Below are 22449 nucleotides of genomic sequence, written 5' to 3' on the forward strand. Positions count from 1 at the left end.
TTGCTTAAGATGTCAAAGTATAAGCCTCTATAACCAAGGTAACTTGAATACCGCAAGTCAAAAAAAACTCACACTTAAACTGTACTGAGATCTTCATTGACATATGTACAAAATCATATGAAGTCTCATGGCAGGTCACTCCTATGAACTGGTTACCTTTAACTAGCATCCACATTTAACTCTCAACATCCAATGTCTCCTGTAGTGAGATCAGCTGCTTGGCTAACTAAGGAGTTTAAACGTGCTAGTCTCAACAAAATCGATGATGCCCGTGCTCATCAATTCCTCGACTAAGGATAATTTCAATACATTTATAATTGCACATGTAGAGATGCTCACGAGTTATGATCCAATCACAAATTCTCTCATGCTATGAATCGTATTACGGACATTCAGTATTTGAGTTTAAGATCCAATCAAACACATATGGAATGTGCACTCAAATATTGAATTGCTATTTATCCAATAAATAGTATAACCGTAAGGCGATTACCTTAGGAAACCCCTCAAATATAACAATATCATATCAGATATACGTAGAAATTAGTCTACTTAAAGTTGTTGCTCCATAACTTCTTATGTAACAAACTCATGATCCACAACATTTAGTGGTGCTTGTTCAATTTTCATCAAGGCTTCTGGTTGCAGGTTGTTTTTGGTACTGCTTTCTGTGGCATCAGTACCAGTTAGTTGCTAGTATTTGTTTGAGCTCTGCTTGTCTATGTCTATGTTATGTTGGGGCTTGGGACGCCGATTTTATGGCTCCAGATTTCTTGTTAGGGTACTTGATCTTAATGATCCTTGGCGTTCTGGTTGTAATTTAATTTTGGTACTGCTCTCTGTGGCATCAATACCAGTTAGTTGTTAGTATTGGAATTCTGTGATGTTGTGAATTCTGTGATGTTGTGAATTGATTTGTGAATTCTGTTGTTGATGTTGTGAATTCTGTTGTTGATGTTGTGAATTGATTTATGAATTCTGTGAATGTATGATGTATGGATGTATGCAGGGAAAACATGCAAAGAATTCTGTGATGTATGATGTATGGATGTATACAGGGAAAACATGCAAAAGCAGGGCAGAATTCTTTGATGTATGATGTATGGATGTATGCAGGGAAAACATGCAAAAGCAGGGCAGAATTTCCAACGTTAGCGACGAATGCTTTCATTCGTCGCTAATTAATCGAGCGTTAGCGACAATATTAACCATAATCGTCGCTAAGCTTCAGGATTTTTTTAAACAAAATCGAATGTTAGCGACGGGCTTAACAAAATCGTCGCTAACCTTCGAGTTTTTCCTTACGCCAAACTACTGTTAGCGACGAATGAACACGTACTCGTCGCTAAAAATTAGCGATGAAGCATATAAAATCGTCGCTAAAATTTATGTTAGCGACAAATAATAAATATTTCATCGCTAAGTTTTAGCGACGAATATATGTTGATTAGCGACGAATATTGTTTCGTCGCTAATATTAGCGACGAATTTTTTATAATTCGTCGCTAAAGTTGGTTTGCGACAAGCTTATAGCGACAAAAATAGCGACGATTTTTTATTGTCGCTAATCTCTTTTAGCGACGAATTATATATGTAAGCGACGAAAATAAATCGTCGCTAAAATACTGAATTCTTGTAGTGTCAGTACTATTTTTTACATCTTAAATTGCTTCAAGATGGATTTTACTCCCACTAGTTCTGTTAGAAATAATCTCTCATTCTAGAAAAACGTTATTTCTAGCGACAAACTCTTTGCCTTGTGTGAGATTATAAAAGTAATATCCCATCATTTTCTTGAGATATTCTATAAAATAGCACTTATCAAATTTGAGTCCTAGTTTATTTGAGACATGACGTCGAACGTAAGCCTCACAATCCCAAATATTTATAAAAGACATCTTGAGACTCATCTCACTCTATATTGTATATGGTGTCTTTATGGCGACTTTAGATGGAACTTGGTTAAGTGTGAAAATAACCATCTCTAGAGAAAATCCCTAGAAGGAAGTAGGAAGATTCGTCTGACTCATCATCAATCGTACCATATCTAATAAAGTATAATTCTTCTTTTCGGATACACCATTCCACTGTGGTGTTCCAAGTAGAGTGAATTGAGATATGATCTCACACTCAGCTAGATGGTCACAAAACTCTTGGTTAGCGTATTCACCACTTCAATCTAATTGAAGTATTTTAATACTTTTGCCAAAGTAATTTTGTACTTTATTCTTGAATTCCTTGAACTAAAATAACCGTCTGTAGAGAAAATCTCCAAAAGGAAGTAGGAAGATCCGTCTAACTCATCATCGATTGTAACATATCTAATAAAGTATGATTCTTCCTCTCGGATACACCATTCCACTGTGGTGTTCCAAGTGGAGTGAGTTGAGATACGATCTCACATTCAACCTGATGGTCATGAAACTCTTGGCTAGGGTATTCACCACCTCAATCTGATCGAAGGATTTTAATACTTTTGCCAAAGTAGTTTTGTACTTTATTCTTAAATTCCTTGAACTTTTCAAAGGTTTCCAACTTATGTTTCATAAAATACACATAGTCATATCTACTGACATCATTAGTAAAAGTAATGAAGTACTGGTAACCTCCTCTAACTACTATATTGAAAGGGTCATATACATCAGTATGTATGAGTCTTAACAAGTCCGTCGCTCTTTCACCATATCCATTAAAATGAGTTTTTTTTTTCATTTTTCCTAGAAGACAAGATTCGCATACCTCATATGATTCAAAATCAAATAATTTAAATTTCAAAAGTACATCCTTATGGAGCTGTGATATGTGACTTTCATTAATGTGACCTAAAAGACAATGCCAGAAATATGTTTGATTCAAATCATTAGGTTTGAACTGTTTGGTATTTATGTTATAGATTGGGTTTTCGAAGTCTAGAACATAGAGTTCATTCATCAGAAGTGCACTACAATGGAATATATCATTTAAAAGTATTGAATAACATTTTCCCTTTATTATAAATGAAAAATCTTTCTTGTCCAAATAAGAAATAGAGATAAAGTTCTTAGTTAAAGCAGGCACAAAATAGCACACCTTTAGTTCTAAAACAAGCACAGTGGGCAAAAATAAGGAATATGTTCTTACAGTTATAGCAGCAACTCTTGCGCCATTTCCTACTCGTAAGTCCACTTTACCCTTTGTCAATGCTCTAGTCTTTTTTAGGCCCTGCACATTGGTACAAATGTGAGATGCACAACCGGTATCTAATACACATGAAGAAGAAATAGAAAGATTGAATTCTATAATATATATACCTGAAGTAGAAGTCTCACTTCTTTTCGTCTTAACTTACTTTAGGTAGAGTTTGTAACAGATTGGTTTATTTCATGATGTTTTCTCTCGCTGGGAGTCCATTACAAAGAACCATGTTGCAAGCCAAGCCTTTACTGATGGCCGGGATAAAGCAGAATACATAGAAAATTTGCTGGGAGAAACTGAGAAGTTAGTCTGGATACAATGGAGAATGAGTTACCCCCAGGAATATGAAGGCTTAATAAATACTAGTGATGGAAGGGATGGTACCCAGAATATACTGTCACAGATTAGAAGGGTATTCTCTTCAGAAGATCCAGCCCAAGGGTCTACTGCTATTCAGAATAAAGCCTATAAAGACTTGGAAAAACTGTCTTGTGACAACGTTAAGGACGTTGTCAATTATCTGAATGATTTTAAAAGATTAGCCTAAAAAACTGGTAGGTTATATGCAGGGCCAGAATTATCAGAAAAACTTTGGCTCAAAATGCCGGATGACCTTGGGGATAGAATTAAAGCTGCTTATGATGAAAAATATTCTGGATTAACAGTAGGAGTTTTGCCCAGAATTATTTTTGCTTATGAATTTCTTGAGCAGGAATGCAGGGATGCAGCTTACAAGAGAAATCTTAAAAATTTATCATTTTGCAAGCAGATTCCCATCCCAGGATATTACAAGGGACCAAAAACGTATGGAGTTAGAAGATCAAAAACATACAAGGGCAAGCCTCATGCAACTCATGCCAGAATAGAGAAGAGGAAGCATCTGGTCAGAAATAAGAAATGTAAGTGTTATTTATGTGGACAGGAAGGACATTTTGCAAGGGAATGCCCTAATGAAAGAAGGAATGTCAAACGAGTTGCAATCTTTGAGCAACTTGACCTTCCGGAAGATTGTGAAATCTTGTCAGTACAAGAAGGTGAAGATCAGAGTGATGCTATTTTTAGCATTTCAGAAGGAGAAGAAGGCACTGAGGATTTGCAAAGGTCAGTTCAAACCCTTTTGTTAAATGAATCTACATTTATGCTTGGTCAGATTGATGGAGGTTACAGACCTCAAGTGAAGGTAACAGATGAGCAATTAAACTGCCAGCATGACTGGCATCATAATGAAGTAATTGTTCCCCCACAATCAAGTGCTTGTACCTGCTGCAAAAGGATGACCTTGCAAAGGGCCAGGATCCATTGCCCTAAATGCCTGGTTACATCCTGTAATTTATGTGGACCATATTACTTCATGAAGGAAGTACCTGTTGAACCTTCTGCACCGGCACCTTTCCTGCCTTATAAACTTCTCAAAGAACAGCAGTACTACATCTCTTGGTGTGAAGGGGAAATTGAAAGGCTGCAGAAGGAGGTAAAATTTTACAAATCTCAATATGAATCAGTTTTAATTAAAGATTTGGAAAAAGATTTTCAGAATTTAAATCCAGAAAAAGGGAAGGAAATTCCTGAGGAAGAAGAAGAGGAATTCACCAATGCTATATTAGGAGAGCAGATCAGCAACTTAACTGGAGGAGGACCAAGACTAATTAAAAACATGCTGTATAATTTGTTGGTTGAGATTGATATCCCAGGTACTCCTAAATTTTCACTTAAAGCTATTTTGGATACTGGAGCCACAACCTGCTGTGTAGATAAAAATTCAGTTCCAGCATCTGCTCTGGAGAAAAATACATTTATGGTGAAATTCAGTGGTATTAACTCTCAGCAAACTGCTGATATGAAGATGAAGCAAGGAAGAATGTTTATAGGGGAAAATATATTCAGAATTCCATATACTTATAGCTTCCCCATGATCCTTGGTGATGGTATTCAAATGATCATTGGATGCAATTTTATCCGAGCTATGCATGGAGGAGTTCGGATTGAAGGAAACGTGGTAACTTTTTACAAGCATATAACTACTATTAACACCTTACCTGCTGTAACATCTGCTGCAGCTATTGAGGAATTGGACATGGATGAAGATGAATATATCCAAATTCAGGGGATGGTTAAATGCTCTATTGGACAACCCCAGGAAAGTTTTAAGGTACATTTTGAACCACTCCTTAGTGAATTAAAGGAACAAGGATATATTGGAGAAAATCCTCTGCAACATTGGTCTAAAAATCAAATTGTCTGTCATCTTGATATTAAAAATCCTGATTTTACTATTGAGGATAGGCCTTTAAAGCATTTAACACCCTCTCAGAAGCAGTCTTTCACTAGGCATATTGAAGCTTTATTAGAATTAAAGGTTATCAGGCCTAGCAAAAGTAGGCACAGAACTACTGCTATTATTGTAAATTCAGGTACTTATATTGATCCAAAGACAGGAAAAGAAGTTAAAGGCAAGGAGAGGATGGTTTTCAATTATAAGCGCCTTAATGATATTACTCACAAGGATCAATATAGCCTGCCGGGAATAAAAACAATTCTTCAAAAGGTTGGCAAAAGCCGGATTTATTCAAAATTTGATCTGAAGAGTGGTTTTCATCAGGTTGCTATGCATCCTGACTCAATTGAATGGACGGCATTCTGGGTTCCTGATGGGCTTTATGAATGGTTAGTCATGCCATTTGGCCTTAAAAATGCACCTGCAATATTCCAGAGGAAGATGGATAACTGTTTCAAAGGAACCAGTGAGTTTATAGCTGTTTATATTGATGATATTCTTGTTTTCTCCCAGAATGAAAAGGACCATGCTAAGCATCTTAGAATAATGCTGGACATTTGTAAGGAAGAATGGTTTAGTCCTAAGCCCTACAAAAATGAAAATTGGTGTTTCTGAAATAGAGTTTCTGGGAGCAGTATTGGGGAATAGCAAAATCAAACTTCAACCCCACATTATCACAAAGATCACGGATTTCCAGGAGAAGGAATTACTTTCAAAGAAAGGGATGAGATCTTGGTTGGGGTTATTAAACTATGCACGAAATTATATCCCTAATCTGGGAAAGTTACTTGGGCCATTATATGCGAAGACTAGCCCAAATGGTGATAAACGGATGAATTCTCAGGATTGGAATCTGGTTAAGCAGATCAAGACCACTGTGAAGAAGTTACCAGCTCTGGAAATCCCACCTGAAGATTGCTATGTTATTCTTGAAACAGATGGGTGTATGGATGGTTGGGGAGGTATCTGCAAGTGGAAACCTCATAAATTCGACCCAAAATCTTCTGAGAAGATATGTGCATATGCTAGTGGCAAATTTAACCCCCCAAAATCCACTATTGATGCTGAAATTCATGCTGTGATGAATTCTTTAGAAGCTTTAAAAATATATTTTCTGGACAAGGAAGAATTGGTAATTCGAACAGATTGCCAGGCTATTTTGAGCTCAGCAGTCGTCGATCGTCGCCGCTGCTTTCTACACCAGCTGCTCCGAAGAAGAAGCGAAATCATGCTGGAAATCCGAGTAACTCGTCTGTCTTCATTGTTCTGTTTTGAGTATATTCAGTATTGTTGGAGGATGTTGATGGACGGCGGCGATCAAATCATCATATCCGAATGCCGAGGCAATCGCACTGTCGTCGAAGACGCTGTTGGAGACGAACCGGTTCCAACTGCACTGGCGAGGGCACAACCTCCAAAATCGTGGCTCGCGAGGCGGGCGCCCATGACTCGCGAGGTGGATTGCCTTCCGCCCTGCGGCGACGATGAGGACGAAGACGCCCAGGGAACAGGCGTGCGCGAAGGGCTTCGCCCGCCTCCACCGCAAGTTCGATCGATCCTCTTCGACGTAAGGAACATCATTGTTACTTCAACGTTATTCTTGCTTAATAAACATGCAAAGTAGGTCTAAAGTATAAGAGAAATTAAAATGATATTTATTTAAGACTAGCAAAAATGAATAATCTCATTAAAACCATTCGCTCCTAAATAGAAGTAATAAGAAGAGATACAGAATGCTCTTTTGATAAGATCAAAACATGAGCGTGAATTTGAAATAAAAGGAACACATTTTTTCTTTTTTTTTTATCATGAAGAAGCAATTTTTTAAGAAAATACATAAATTCGTCAAATATTTTGATGGCAATATAAAATCACTACTTATATACGCAAGGCTTTGAAATTCTCTCCATTCAAGCAAAATAGAAAAATAAAATAAGGAGCAAAAACTTTTTTTTTTTGACTAAATCTTCTAATTGGCTCACTTCTGGTGAAGAAAATACAAGTTACAAACTTTAAAAATTCAACTAAATTTAAAAGCTAACCATCTTAGTTGGAATAAACTTAATAAAAAGAATAAAATTCATGTACAAAAATTGAGGGTGGAATAATTTAAAAATAACCTCAATTAATAATGACTTGCCAAGCGAAAATTGATAAGCAAAATTTACAAAATTGGTCCAGTTGGACTAGAAACCAGAGGTCTGTTGAGTTCAGTAAGCACAGTAAACAAAACTTTCAATTGAACCAGAATTTAAAACTACAAATGAACATTTTGTTAGAAAGCTTTGAAGAACAACAATCCAATATTGAATAAACTCGTTCAGGCAGAGAGCACAGGAAAAAAAGTTCGCTGATAAGTATCACAAGAAACATATTGAACAAAACTATAATTTTGTTAGTTCGCAATCTAATGAACATGTCGATATTTGTGTGAAAACTCACCATAGGGGCATAGTTCAACGAACTATGATAGCAAAATTTATTGAACAATTATATAGCTGTCAGATCATTTTTCCATGGCTGTTAAAAGGGAGAAAAGTTTCACCGAGAGATCAATTGATAAATCGGTTGTGTTGTTTATGAAAGGCAGAAAGCATGAAGGCTGCATAGTAAGTGATCAGCTCTCTAATAAATATTTTGTTAGCGTTCAGAGATCCCGGTCAGCTGAAACTACATATCGAATCATCCTTCAAAATGATCCAGTCATGTGAAAGACTAATGGGGTAAATTCAACTAAGAAATGAAAATTTAACTGGGCAATCAGACCATGTAAGTCATGCCCACCTGCATCAGATTTGTGTGGGGAACACTTAAAGATGCAATACCTCTTCTGCAGTTCTTTCTAAGGAACGCATAGAAGTAGTTTATAACCAACTTCTTTATAAACCAAGATTCCTTTCTCGCCCTAATGTCACCGTGCCCAAGGAGATAAACAACCCCTGATTCTTTTGCCTTGTGTATGAATGAGAGCTCTCGTTCGAGGCTAAAGTGTGCTTCTGTCAGAGACTCATCATGTGGCTCATCAAAGGAAGTACTAGCTTCCGAGCTTGCCTTATCAATGGGCCCATAACCAGACAAGAGTGGCACACCGAGGGAGTATACAGTGCCATTGGGAGCGACAAGAATGTTTGTGGATGAGTCTTCTTTCTCAAAATCTGTGTCAGCATCTTCACCACTCTCTAGTGACCTTTCTTGGGCTTCTCGACGTATAAACTTCTCCAGGCTTTCAATCAAAAGCTGTTCAAATGTTTGGTGATGTTCCTTTCGCACATCCTTGTAGCCATATCTGCATCAAGCAGCTACAACTGTGATCGCAAGCATAATGGTGAATTGTGGGGACAAGATCATTTAACTAGAAGCAAAATGCAAAAAGAAAATGGACAATATGGTTAATATCATTAAACCAATAACAGCAAAGAGCATGGCTTTACAGATTCTGTGATTAGTTGATAACAGGATATTGAAACCAATGGTTGAGTGCCATTTTATGGACTTTTTGGTCTCCAGCTAGAATGGTACAATTTAGGCAGGCCTTAAATTATACCTAGATAAATTTAAATTGATTTTACTCCTTTAATTTCCTTCCTCTTAACCTATTTAGCTTTAACAATAAGAATAACAATTAGATAATCGATTAAATTAAAATTCTATCATATCACTCGAGATGAATTCAACTGAGTTTTACTCCATCAATCCTCTTCCATCTCTAGAAATTTGACTGTATCAATTAAATAATTAATTGAATTAGAAGTTCAAAGAAACAAGTTCCAAAAGTATAGCAAATATCTTGACTAAATGTTTAACATTACTTAAGATTATCATTAATCAAGTATATATCAACACACTTTGACATGTGCCTAAATGTTATGGGACGCAGCATGACCGGCATAAGAGAGATACCCATGCTGACCAAATTTCATTAATTTTCCAAAATGATAAATTTCACATGTGCCACCATCAAGAAAATTCAAACCGTAACTGATACAAGTTCTTCTTTTTGTTTTCTGATGTTGAATAGAAGACACCCATAGTTAATATCAGTAGAAGATGGTTGAGTTCCATATATACAGCTCAAAATGTACTGTTTCTTACCGAGCAATGCAACGGAACATGTGATAGCTCTTGGGGCAGACACGCCTAAACAGAAACCTTTCAGTCTGAGGCACTACAGGAACAGGCACGTATTTTATGCACACAAATATGATCATTGAGTGGATTGCTGGCAAGGTGGTCAAGAAATGACCAAAGATTGCAGGGATTCCTCTAACCAGCTCATTATAAACTAAGCCAATTCCAGGGGCCCTAATAGTACCCAGGCTGCAACCGAGATCCAACATCAAGTCCATCGATAGCTTCTGTTTCACTTCAGTTTCATACTTAAGCTTGCTGCCGTAATTCCATATGTACATTATCATGAATAATACCACTGCGAAAACTAACATCACCCAACTTCCATCCACCACACTGCCCAAAACAGAAGAGAAGAAAAGCAATTCCAACCCCAGAAAGAAGGTTAAGAAACAGAACACAATCATAATGTTAATCTGCCATATAAGAAGCATAATGATAGTCACTAAGATTGTGGTCATGATCATTACGCCAAGTTCAGCAATGCCTGCAGAATAACCCCACATTAGGAGGTAGGCAAATAAAAAAGAAATATGTAGAATGCTGACCTACTTCCAGCAGAAAAGGATAACACTGAAAATTCAGAAAGGTAGAGCGCAAAATTAAGGAAATAGAAACAAATGGTATTGCTGGAAATGTTCATGATTTTCTGGAGATAAATGGACTGCATTTAAGCTCGACAGGCACTTGGAACTTTGATCTTCATGAATATGATTATATCACAAGTTATTGGTCAGCAACCAAAAGAACAAGAATTGAGCCCCAATTTAATCCTGGTTAAAGGATAAGTGATCTAGCAAATTAAAATTCAATAAAAAGGAGTTAGTATAGAAAATCAAGTAGAACAGAGAGAGATCTTCACAGGCGTATTTCATGCTGAAACTTCTTTTGTTAAAGTTTCCTTATGGTGTCAACAGAAAAGTGAATATCAACAGAACAAAATAGTTTGTTTGATTTAGGGTATTGCATTGATGTTCTAATACAACTAAGATTACAAGGTATAAGAACACGGGTTGACATGAACATCAAATTACTTTTTTTTGTTGCCATAAACATCAAGAATATTGATGTGTGATTGTATGTGTGTATATGTAGATAAATTCGGGACCAATAAACAAGATAATGTATTCTGATGTTACATCCAAGTTCACCAGTAATAGTCTGTATGGAACCCCCAGAAGTTGATGCAATCGTGTCCCAATTATCAAACATGTGTATAATAGAATCAAACCTGCATTCTAGCTTAGAAATCTTATATGGAAGCATTTAACTCCTCGCTATGTGCCTAATTGTATCTTGTGAGTAATTCTTGTGAATTCAATGGCAGAAAAAGATCCATGTTGCATACCCTATATAGTTGGGGCAAGCATGATTTGATGATGATCATGATCTGTGTTATCCTTATATTTTCCAGTTTATAGGTGTAGCTCCCACATCTTCAATGTAATAGGAAATAGATGCACAACGGTCAGTCAAAAAAAGAAACAACTATATACAAGAGTAAGCGATGTATTTATAATCTGCAGGCCAACAATTAACTAGTCAGATCATATTATCACCATCATATAAAGAACTATCAATGATTGCAATTCTGTTGAAGCATCAAAACCAAGCCAATGAAAAGATCGCTTTCCATAAAAAGACAAAGGAAAAGGAGATGAGCACCATATGCATTGCCGATCTTATATATGCTCCCAAAGGTAATAACAAATGCCACACAGAAAACCAGCAGAAACCAGTTTATCACTGGAATGTATATTTGGCCCATGAACTTCCGAGATGTGTGTATGATTTTAAGTCGGGGAAAACAACCAAGAGCTATTGATTGTTTTATGCATGAAAAAGTTGCTGTGGTCATTGCCCGACTTGCAATTAGTGCAGCTATAGTGGCTATAAAGAACACCGGCCAGAAAGCTCCTCCTGCAATTACATTAGGCCAGTCATGAACAAATATTTGTAAAACCATAAAACATAAACAAACAATGATAAACAAGCGTATAAGAAGTGGATATTTGACAAAAAATGATCTTCCACTGCTAGAGCATATTTAGTATACTGTATTAAGAAATGCTTGAAAAGCTGGAAAAGAGTTTTTTGGTTAAAGAAAGAGTACATGAAAGAAATTTCTAGTCATCCACCCAACAAGTATTGCTAACTTCACAAAGTCTTAAAGATAAACTTTAAGACAACTATGATTCTCAAAGTGATGTGGCATAGCAATACCAGACCAGATTCAAGAAATGGACAAAGCAACTTTAATAATATCTACTTTTGTCAAATCATTCAAATCACCTTTAAGCTGAGCCTCGGGGAGCCGCTTAAGGTGATAAGAATGAATCTAATATGAGTCAGCTAGCATTATGAGTTAGTTAGCACTAAATAAATGGACATGATGTAAAGATGCTCCACTATAGAGACATGAGTGAATGGTGATGGGGCCGAATGAGCACCCAGTTCACTCATCATCCTCTATAAATGGGCTCTTAGTCCCTCCCCTCTTTGCAAGAAATCGACGAACTCGAAGTTCTTACTTAGAGAAGTCAGTTTGAGTCTTCAGTCTATAAGTAAGCTTGTAATTTAGCTAAGTTTGAATAAGATCTGTAAAGTTCTTTCTAGTTCTTCATACTTATCCTTATTCACTCTTGGCATTCACACTTCATTTTGGTATCAGAGCTTGTTCATATGGCTGAGTAAAAACCCTTGCAGGATACTTAAGGGGAAGGAGTTGTTTTTGAGATTTAATTTTCTGAAATTCCTGACTAAATAAAAATGAAGCATGAATGCCAAGAGTGAATAAGGATAAGTATGAAGAACTTTACAGATATTATTCAAACTTAGCTAAATTACAAGCTTACTTACAGACTGAAGACTCAAACTGACTTCTCTAAGTAAGAACTTCGAGTTCGTCGATTTCTTGCAAAGAGGGGAGGGACTGAGAGCCCATTTATAGAGGATGATGAGTGAACTGGGTGCTCATTGGGCCCCATCACCATTCACTCATGTCTCTATAGTGGAGCATCTTTACATCATGTCCATTTATTTAGTGCTAGCTGACTCATAATGCTAGCTGACTCATATTAGATTCATTCTTATCACCTTACGCGGCTCTCCGAGGCTCAGCTTAAAGGTGATTTGAATGATTTGACAAAAGTAGATATTATTAAAGTTGCTTTGGATTTGCTCGGGATTTGTCAGAGGCTCACCACCGCTCCTTTCACAACTTGAGCTGATTTAGGTTTCATAGGGTTAGCTTTAACTGTAGTGCTAGGGTTTTGAGTTCCTCTGTGTGCTGCCTGACATAGGGTAATCTTGCCTTCTTGTCGTTGTCTCGGCCTCCGCTAAGATCACGCCAGGTGTCTTCTTTGAGGTAGAATATGTCGCACAGCTCATCAAGTTTGTTGATGAAGTGAACTGTTGTTTGTTGCTCCAGCTCGTTGAGTTCTTGGAAGATCCTTGAATCTTCTGCAAGGCTAAGTCCTCCTCGGCGGATTTTACGCTTGTGCTCCCGGAGTTTGAAAGAGTAGATGTCATTTGGCTTATCAATCCAGCCAGCTTCGATGCAGATTTCTGGCTGGGTTGCTTCTATTCTTGGATTAGGGCTTGATCCAGCGACTGCATTACTTCTTGTGGCTGGGTCCATTCCCTGTAAACAAGGACGCAAACAAGACGGGATAAAGCTTCAGCAAGCTGGTTATCTTCACCTTCAATGTGCTGAAAATAGATAGGAATTCCCAGGCCCGTAATGAAATCCGTGAAAGAGATCCAGCGGACTCTGGAAGGTTTATTTTGGGCCGTTTTGTTAAAGAAGCTAATAATAGCCTGGCAGTCCGTCCGGATGGTGATTTCTTCCTTATCAAGATAATATATCTTAAAACTGTCCATGCTGTTCATAACAGCATGTATCTCAGCATCAATTGTAGACTTGGGAGGATTAAATTTGCCACTGGCATATGCACATATTTTTTCCACAAATTTTGGGTCATATTTCATAGGCTTCCATTTGCAGATACCCCCCCCCCCCCCCCCCCCCCCCCCCCAACCATCCATGCATCCGTCCGTTTCCAAGATAATATAACATTGCTCCGAGGGTATTTCAAGGCTAGGCAAGTTTCTTATAAGTGATTTTACTTGCCAAATTAGAGCCCAATCTTGGGAGTTCATCTTCTTTTCCCCTGTTGGTGAAGTTTTGGAGTAAAGAGGTCCCAATAATTTGCCCAAGTTTGGGATATAATTTCTGGAGTAGTTGAGGAGCCCTAACCATGATCTTAGACCTTTTGTAGTTGTTAAATCTTCTTCCTTGAAATCGGCAATTTTGCTGATTATATGTGACTGCAATTGAATTTTGCGGCTTCCTATTGTTGCTCCAAGGAAGTCAATGCATTTAACCCCTATCTTCATTTTTGTTGGACTTAGTATGAGCCCATTGTTACGATATATTTCTAACATAATCTTCAAATGCTCTGCTTCATTGTTAGAGAAAACCAATATATCATCGATATATATGGCTATGAAACTTTCAGTACCTCGGAAGTAGTTGTTCATTTTTCTTTGAAAAATTGCAGGAGCATTTTTGAGCCCGAATGGCATCACAAGCCATTCATACAGACCATCAGGGACCCAGAAAATAGTCCACTCAATAGAGTCCTCATGCAGTGCCACTTGATGAAAGCCGGATTTAAGATAAAATTTAGAATAGATAGAACTGTTAACTATTCTCTTAATGATGGTGTTTATGCAAGGAAGGCTGTACTGATCCTTATGAGTGTTGTCATTAAGCCTTTTGTAATTAAAGACCATTCTTTCCTTCTCTTTCTTCTCCTGACCTGTCTTTGGATCCACAGTAGTTCCTGAATATACTATTAAGGCAGTGGTCCTGTGCTTGCTTTTGCTCGACCTTATTACTTTGAGCTCAAGCAACTGTTTAACGTGATGTCTGAATGAGTCATGCATTTGTGGGGTTACATGCTTCAGAGGCCTATCTTCAATCACCAGTTCAGGATTTTTGATGTCTAGTTGGCACTTGATTAAGTTTCGTTGCCAATGTAACATAGGATTTTCTCCTATAATTCATGAGGACTTTAAATCACAGATTAGTTCATTATATTTAAACTCAAATCTTGGATGTACCTCTATGCTGGCTTCCATATTGACTGCTTGCGTAATCTGCAAGTATTCTTCTTCTTCCAGTTCTAACTCCTCAATTGCTGCAGTTACCATGGGGGTTACTTGCTGAGTCTTTATGGTTGTGATGTTTTTGTAGAAAGTTAATTCATCTCCTTCAATTCGCACTCCTCCATGAACTGAGCGGATGAAGTTACACCCCAGAATCATCTGTATACTTCCACCTAACTTCATATGAAAAGTATATGTGTAAGGTATTTTAAATGAATGTTCTGCTATCCTCATCATACCATACTTCAACTTCTTAGTGGCTTGGGTTGAGGAGTTAATCCTTGTAGGAGCTTGTTCATATGGTATCAGAGCCACTAAGAAGTTGAAGTATGGTATGATGAGGATAGAAGAACATTCATTTAAAATACCTTACACATATACTTTTCATATGAAGTTAGGTGGAAGTATACAGATGATTCTGGGGTGTAACTTCATCCGCTCAGTTCATGGAGGAGTGCGAATTGAAGGAGATGAATTAACTTTCTACAAAAACATCACAACCATAAAGACTCAGCAAGTAACCCCCATGGTAACTGCAGCAATTGAGGAGTTAGAACTGGAAGAAGAAGAATACTTGCAGATTACGCAAGCAGTCAATATGGAAGCCAGCATAGAGGTACATCCAAGATTTGAGTTTAAATATAATGAACTAATCTGTGATTTAAAGTCCTCAAGAATTATAGGAGAAAATCCTATGTTACATTGGCAACGAAACTTAATCAAGTGCCAACTAGACATCAAAAATCCTGAACTGGTGATTGAAGATAGGCCTCTGAAGCATGTAACCCCACAAATGCATGACTCATTCAGACATCACGTTAAACAGTTGCTTGAGCTCAAAGTAATAAGGTCGAGCAAAAGCAAGCATAGGACCACTACCTTAATAGTATATTCAGGAACTACTGTGGATCCAAAGACAGGTTAGGAGAAGAAAGAGAAGGAAAGAATGGTCTTTAATTACAAAAGGCTTAATGACAACACTCATAAGGATCAGTACAGCCTTCCTAGCATAAACACCATCATTAAGAGAATAGGTAACAGTTCTATCTATTCTAAATTTGATCTTAAATCCGGCTTTCATCAAGTGGCACTGCATGAGGACTCTATTGAGTGGACTATTTTCTGGGTCCCTGATGGTCTGTATGAATGGCTTGTGATGCCATATGAACAAGCTCCTACAATTTTTCAAAGAAAAATGGACAACTAATTCCGAGGTACTGAAAGTTTCATAGCCATATATATCGATGATCATTGACTTCCTTGGAGCAACAATAGGAAGCCGCAAAATTCAATTGCAGTCACATATAATCAGCAAAATTGCCGATTTTAAAGAAGAAGATTTAACAACTACAAAAGGTCTAAGATCATGGATTAACTCCTCAACCCAGAAATTATATCTCAAACTTGGACAAATTATTGGGACCTCTTTACTCCAAAACTTCACCAACAAGGGAAAAGAAGATGAACTCCCAAGATTGGGCTCTAATTTGGCAAGTAAAATCACTTATAAGAAACTTGCCTAGCCTTGAAATACCCCCGGAGTAATGTTATATTATCTTGGAAACGGATGGATGCATGGATGGTTGGGGGAGTATTTGCAAATGGAAGCCTATGAAATATGACCCAAAATTTATGGAAAAAATATGTGCATATGCCAACGGCAAATTTAATCCTCCCAAGTCTACAATTGATGCTGAGATACATGCTGTTATGAACTGCATGGACAGTTTTGAAGATAACCAGCTTGCTGACGCTTTATCCCGTCTTGTTTGCGTCCTTGTTTACAGGGAATGGACCCAGCCACAAGAAGTAATGCAGTCGCTGGATCAAGCCCTAATCCAAGAATAGAAGCAACCCAGCCAGAAATCTGCATCGAAGCTGGCTGGATTGATAAGCCAAATGACATCTACTCTTTCAAACTCCGGGAGCACAAGCGTAAAATCCGTCGAGGAGGACTTAGCCTTGCAGAAGATTCAAGGATCTTCCAAGAACTCAACGAGCTGGAGCAACAAACAACAGTTCACTTCATCAACAAACTTGATGAGCTGTGCGACATATTCTACCTCAAAGAAGACACCTGGCGTGATCTTAGCAGAGGCCGAGACAACGACAAGAAGGCAAGATTACCCTATGTCAGGCAGCACACAGAGGAACTCAAAACCCTAGCACTACACTTAAAGCTAACCCTATGAAACCTAAATCAGCTCAAGTTGTGAAAGGAGCGGTGGTGAGCCTCTGACAAATCCAAAGCAACTTTAATAATATCTACTTTTGTCAAATCATTCAAATCACCTTTAAGCTGAGCCTCGGGGAAGTCGCGTAAGGTGATAAGAATGAATCTAATATGAGTCAGCTAGCACTAAATAAATGGACATGATGTAAAGATGCTCCACTATAGAGACATGAGTGAATGGTGATGGGGCCCAATGAGCACCCAGTTCACTCATCATCCTCTATAAATGGGCTCTCAGTCCCTCCCCTCTTTGCAAGAAATCGACGAACTCGAAGTTCTTACTTAGAGAAGTCAGTTTGAGTCTTCAGTCTGTAAGTAAGCTTGTAATTTAGCTAAGTTTGAATAAGATCTGTAAAGTTCTTCATACTTATCCTTATTCACTCTTGGCATTCATGCTTCATTTTTATTTAGTCAGGAATTTCAGAAAATTAAATCTCAAAAACAACTCCTTCCCCTTAAGTATCCTGCAAGGGTTTTTACTCAGCCATATGAACAAGCTCTGATACCAAAATAAAGCGTGAATGCCAAGAGTGAATAAGGATAAGTATGAAGAACTAGAAAGAACTTTACAGATCTTATTCAAACTTAGCTAAATTACAAGCTTACTTATAGACTGAAGACTCAAACTGACTTCTCTAAGTAAGAACTTCGAGTTCGTCGATTTCTTGCAAAGAGGGGAGGGACTAAGAGCCCATTTATAGAGGATGATGAGTGAAGTGGGTGCTCATTCGGCCCCATCACCATTCACTCATGTCTCTATAGTGGAGCATCTTTACATCATGTCCATTTATTTAGTGCTAACTAACTCATAATGCTAGCTGACTTATATTAGATTCATTCTTATCACCTTAAGCGGCTCCCCGAGGCTCAGCTTAAAGGTGATTTGAATGATTTGACAAAAGTAGATATTATTAAAGTTGCTTTGTCCATTTCTTGAATCTGGTGTGGTATTGCTATGCCACATCACTTTGAGAATCATAGTTGTTTTAAAGTTTCTCTTTAAGACTTTGTGAAGTTAGCAATACTTGTTGGGTGGATGTCTAGAAATTTCTTTCATGAACTCTTTCTTTAACCAAAAAACTCTTTTCCAGCTTTTAAAGCATTTCTTAATACAGTATACTAAATATGCTCTAGCAGTGGAAGATCATTTTTTGTCAAATATCCACTTCTTATACGCTTGTTTATCATTGTTTGTTTATGTTTTATGGTTTTACAAATATTTGTTCATGACTGGCCTAATGTAATTGCAGGAGGAGCTTTCTGGCCGGTGTTCTTTATAGCCACTATAGCTGCACTAATTGCAAGTCGGGCAATGACCACAGCAACTTTTTCATGCATAAAACAATCAATAGCTCTTGGTTGTTTTCCCCGACTTAAAATCATACACACATCTCGGAAGTTCATGGGCCAAATATACATTCCAGTGATAAACTGGTTTCTGCTGGTTTTCTGTGTGGCATTTGTTATTACCTTTGGGAGCATAAATAAGATCGGCAATGCATATGGTGCTCATCTCCTTTTCCTTTGTCTTTTTATGGAAAGCGATCTTTTCATTGGCTTGGTTTTGATGCTTCAACAGAATTACAATCATTGATAGTTCTTTATATGATGGTGATAATATGATCTTACTAGTTAATTGTTGGCCTGCAGATTATTAATACATCGCTTACTCTTGTATATAGTTGTTTCTTTTTTTGACTGACCGTTGTGCATCTATTTCCTATTACATTGAAGATGTGGGAGCTACACCTATAAACTGGAAAATATAAGGATAACACAGATCATGATCATCATCAAATCATGCTTGCCCCAACTATATAGGGTATGCAACATGGATCTTTTTCTGCCATTGAATTCACAAGAATTACTCACAAGATACAATTAGGCACATAGCGAGGAGTTAAATGCTTCCATATAAGATTTCTAAGCTAGAATGCAGGTTTGATTCTATTATACACATGTTTGATAATTGGGACACGATTGCATCAACTTCTGGGGGTTCCATACAGACTATTACTGGTGAACTTGGATGTAACATCAGAATACATTATCTTGTTTATTGGTCCCTAATTTATCTACATATACACACATACAATCACACATCAATATTCTTGATGTTTATGGCAACAAAAAAAAGTAATTTGATGTTCATGTCAACCCGTGTTCTTATACCTTGTAATCTTAGTTGTATTAGAACATCAATGCAATACCCTAAATCAAACAAACTATTTTGTTCTGTTGATATTCACTTTTCTGTTGACACCATAAGGAAACTTTAACAAAAGAAGTTTCAGCATGAAATACGCCTGTGAAGATCTCTCTCTGTTCTACTTGATTTTCTATACTAACTCCTTTTTATTGAATTTTAATTTGCTAGATCACTTATCCTTTAACCAGGATTAAATTGGGGCTCAATTCTTGTTCTTTTGGTTGCTGACCAATAACTTGTGATATAATCATATTCATGAAGATCAAAGTTCCAAGTGCCTGTCGAGCTTAAATGCAGTCCATTTATCTCCAGAAAATCATGAACATTTCCAGCAATACCATTTGTTTCTATTTCCTTAATTTTGCGCTCTACCTTTCTGAATTTTCAGTGTTATCCTTTTCTGCTGGAAGTAGGTCAGCATTCTACATATTTCTTTTTTATTTGCCTACCTCCTAATGTGGGGTTATTCTGCAGGCATTGCTGAACTTGGCGTAATGATCATGACCACAATCTTAGTGACTATCATTATGCTTCTTATATGGCAGATTAACATTATGATTGTGTTCTGTTTCTTAACCTTCTTTCTGGGGTTGGAATTGCTTTTCTTCTCTTCTGTTTTGGGCAGTGTGGTGGATGGAAGTTGGGTGATGTTAGTTTTCGCAGTGGTATTATTCATGATAATGTACATATGGAATTACGGCAGCAAGCTTAAGTATGAAACTGAAGTGAAACAGAAGCTATCGATGGACTTGATGTTGGATCTCGGTTGCAGCCTGGGTACTATTAGGGCCCCTGGAATTGGCTTAGTTTATAATGAGCTGGTTAGAGGAATCCCTGCAATCTTTGGTCATTTCTTGACCACCTTGCCAGCAATCCACTCAATGATCATATTTGTGTGCATAAAATACGTGCCTGTTCCTGTAGTGCCTCAGACTGAAAGGTTTCTGTTTAGGCGTGTCTGCCCCAAGAGCTATCACATGTTCCGTTGCATTGCTCGGTAAGAAACAGTACATTTTGAGCTGTATATATGGAACTCAACCATCTTCTACTGATATTAACTATGGGTGTCTTCTATTCAACATCAGAAAACAAAAAGAAGAACTTGTATCAGTTACGGTTTGAATTTTCTTGATGGTGGCACATGTGAAATTTATCATTTTGGAAAATTAATGAAATTTGGTCAGCATGGGTATCTCTCTTATGCCGGTCATGCTGCGTCCCATAACATTTAGGCACATGTCAAAGTGTGTTGATATATACTTGATTAATGATAATCTTAAGTAATGTTAAACATTTAGTCAAGATATTTGCTATACTTTTGGAACTTGTTTCTTTGAACTTCTAATTCAATTAATTATTTAATTGATACAGTCAAATTTCTAGAGATGGAAGAGGATTGATGGAGTAAAACTCAGTTGAATTCATCTCGAGTGATATGATAGAATTTTAATTTAATCGATTATCTAATTGTTATTCTTATTGTTAAAGCTAAATAGGTTAAGAGGAAGGAAATTAAAGGAGTAAAATCAATTTAAATTTATCTAGGTATAATTTAAGGCCTGCCTAAATTGTACCATTCTAGCTGGAGACCAAAAAGTCCATAAAATGGCACTCAACCATTGGTTTCAATATCCTGTTATCAACTAATCACAGAATCTGTAAAGCCATGCTCTTTGCTGTTATTGGTTTAATGATATTAACCATATTGTCCATTTTCTTTTTGCATTTTGCTTCTAGTTAAATGATCTTGTCCCCACAATTCACCATTATGCTTGCGATCACAGTTGTAGCTGCTTGATGCAGATATGGCTACAAGGATGTGCGAAAGGAACATCACCAAACATTTGAACAGCTTTTGATTGAAAGCCTGGAGAAGTTTATACGTCGAGAAGCCCAAGAAAGGTCACTAGAGAGTGGTGAAGATGCTGACACAGATTTTGAGAAAGAAGACTCATCCACAAACATTCTTGTCGCTCCCAATGGCACTGTATACTCCCTCGGTGTGCCACTCTTGTCTGGTTATGGGCCCATTGATAAGGCAAGCTCGGAAGCTAGTACTTCCTTTGATGAGCCACATGATGAGTCTCTGACAGAAGCACATTTTAGCCTCGAACGAGAGCTCTCATTCATACACAAGGCAAAAGAATCAGGGGTTGTTTATCTCCTTGGGCACGGTGACATTAGGGCGAGAAAGGAATCTTGGTTTATAAAGAAGTTGGTTATAAACTACTTCTATGCGTTCCTTAGAAAGAACTGCAGAAGAGGTATTGCATCTTTAAGTGTTCCCCACACAAATCTGATGCAGGTGGGCATGACTTACATGGTCTGATTGCCCAGTTAAATTTTCATTTCTTAGTTGAATTTACCCCATTAGTCTTTCACATGACTGGATCATTTTGAAGGATGATTCGATATGTAGTTTCAGCTGACCGGGATCTCTGAACGCTAACAAAATATTTATTAGAGAGCTGATCACCCATTTACTATGCAGCCTTCATGCTTTCTGCCTTTCATAAACAACACAACCGATTTATCAATTGATCTCTCGGTGAAACTTTTCTCCCTTTTAACAGCCATGGAAAAATGATCTGACAGCTATATAATTGTTCAATAAATTTTGCTATCATAGTTCGTTGAACTATGCCCCTATGGTGCGTTTTCACACAAATATCGACATGTTCATTAGATTGCGAACTAACAAAATTATAGTTTTGTTCAATATGTTTCTTGTGATACTTATCAGCGAACTTTTTTTCCTGTGCTCTCTGCCTGAACGAGTTTATTCAATATTGGATTGTTGTTCTTCAAAGCTTTCTAACAAAATGTTCATTTGTAGTTTTAAATTCTGGTTCAATTGAAAGTTTTGTTTACTGTGCTTACTGAACTCAACAGACCTCTGGTTTCTGGTCGAACTGGACCAATTTTGTAAATTTTGCTTATCAATTTTCGCTTGGCAAGTCATTATTAATTGAGGTTATTTTTAAATTATTCCACCCTCAATTTTTGTACATGAATTTTATTCTTTTTATTAAGTTTATCCAACTAAGATGGTTAGTTTTTAAATTTAGTTGAATTTTTAAAGTTTGTAACTTGTATTTTCTTCACCAGAAGTGAGCCAATTAGAAGATTTAGTCAAAAAAAAAAAAGTTTTGCTCCTTATTTTATTTTTCTATTTTGCTTGAATGGAGAGAATTTCAAAGCCTTTTGTATATAATTGAAATTTATCCTGAGCGGGAAATTTTCATGGATTATCATTTT

At 37.2% G+C, this 22449-nt stretch overlaps 2 protein-coding genes across 2 annotated transcripts; one reads left to right on the top strand and one right to left on the bottom strand.

Annotated features, from left to right (window-relative positions):
- Window positions 1-7770: 7770 nt before the first annotated feature.
- On the bottom strand, window positions 7771-11491 carry LOC141822446 (potassium transporter 7-like). Its single transcript, XM_074709896.1, has 3 exons — window positions 11243-11491; window positions 9542-10064; window positions 7771-8735 (listed from the first exon to the last, which is right to left on the bottom strand). Exons 1-3 carry the CDS (start codon window positions 11433-11435, stop codon window positions 8210-8212), a joined length of 1242 nt encoding a protein of 413 aa, XP_074565997.1. The 5' UTR covers window positions 11436-11491; the 3' UTR covers window positions 7771-8209.
- A 6747-nt stretch (window positions 11492-18238) lies between these two features.
- LOC141822448 (potassium transporter 7-like) lies at window positions 18239-21674 on the top strand. Its single transcript, XM_074709897.1, has 3 exons — window positions 18239-18487; window positions 19666-20188; window positions 20995-21674. Exons 1-3 carry the CDS (start codon window positions 18295-18297, stop codon window positions 21518-21520), a joined length of 1242 nt encoding a protein of 413 aa, XP_074565998.1. The 5' UTR covers window positions 18239-18294; the 3' UTR covers window positions 21521-21674.
- Window positions 21675-22449: the final 775 nt, after the last annotated feature.

The sequence above is a fragment of the Curcuma longa genome, chromosome 2 (assembly GCF_044706935.1).
Source record: "Curcuma longa cultivar G26 ecotype Majalengka, Jawa Barat chromosome 2, ITB_CL_G26_1.1, whole genome shotgun sequence".
Lineage (NCBI taxonomy): Eukaryota > Viridiplantae > Streptophyta > Magnoliopsida > Zingiberales > Zingiberaceae > Curcuma > Curcuma longa.

Excerpts from the sequence above, each read along its gene's own strand:
- LOC141822446 (XM_074709896.1), bottom strand. The coding sequence starts at position 11,435 with ATGACCACAGCAACTTTTTCATGCATAAAACAATCAATAGCTCTTGGT. Across the intron at positions 10,065-11,242 it reads TAAGATCGGCAATGCATATG|GCATTGCTGAACTTGGCGTA; the intron begins GTGCTCATCTCC and ends GTTATTCTGCAG. Across the intron at positions 8,736-9,541 it reads ATGTTCCGTTGCATTGCTCG|ATATGGCTACAAGGATGTGC; the intron begins GTAAGAAACAGT and ends TGCTTGATGCAG.
- LOC141822448 (XM_074709897.1), top strand. The coding sequence starts at position 18,295 with ATGACCACAGCAACTTTTTCATGCATAAAACAATCAATAGCTCTTGGT. Across the intron at positions 18,488-19,665 it reads TAAGATCGGCAATGCATATG|GCATTGCTGAACTTGGCGTA; the intron begins GTGCTCATCTCC and ends GTTATTCTGCAG. Across the intron at positions 20,189-20,994 it reads ATGTTCCGTTGCATTGCTCG|ATATGGCTACAAGGATGTGC; the intron begins GTAAGAAACAGT and ends TGCTTGATGCAG.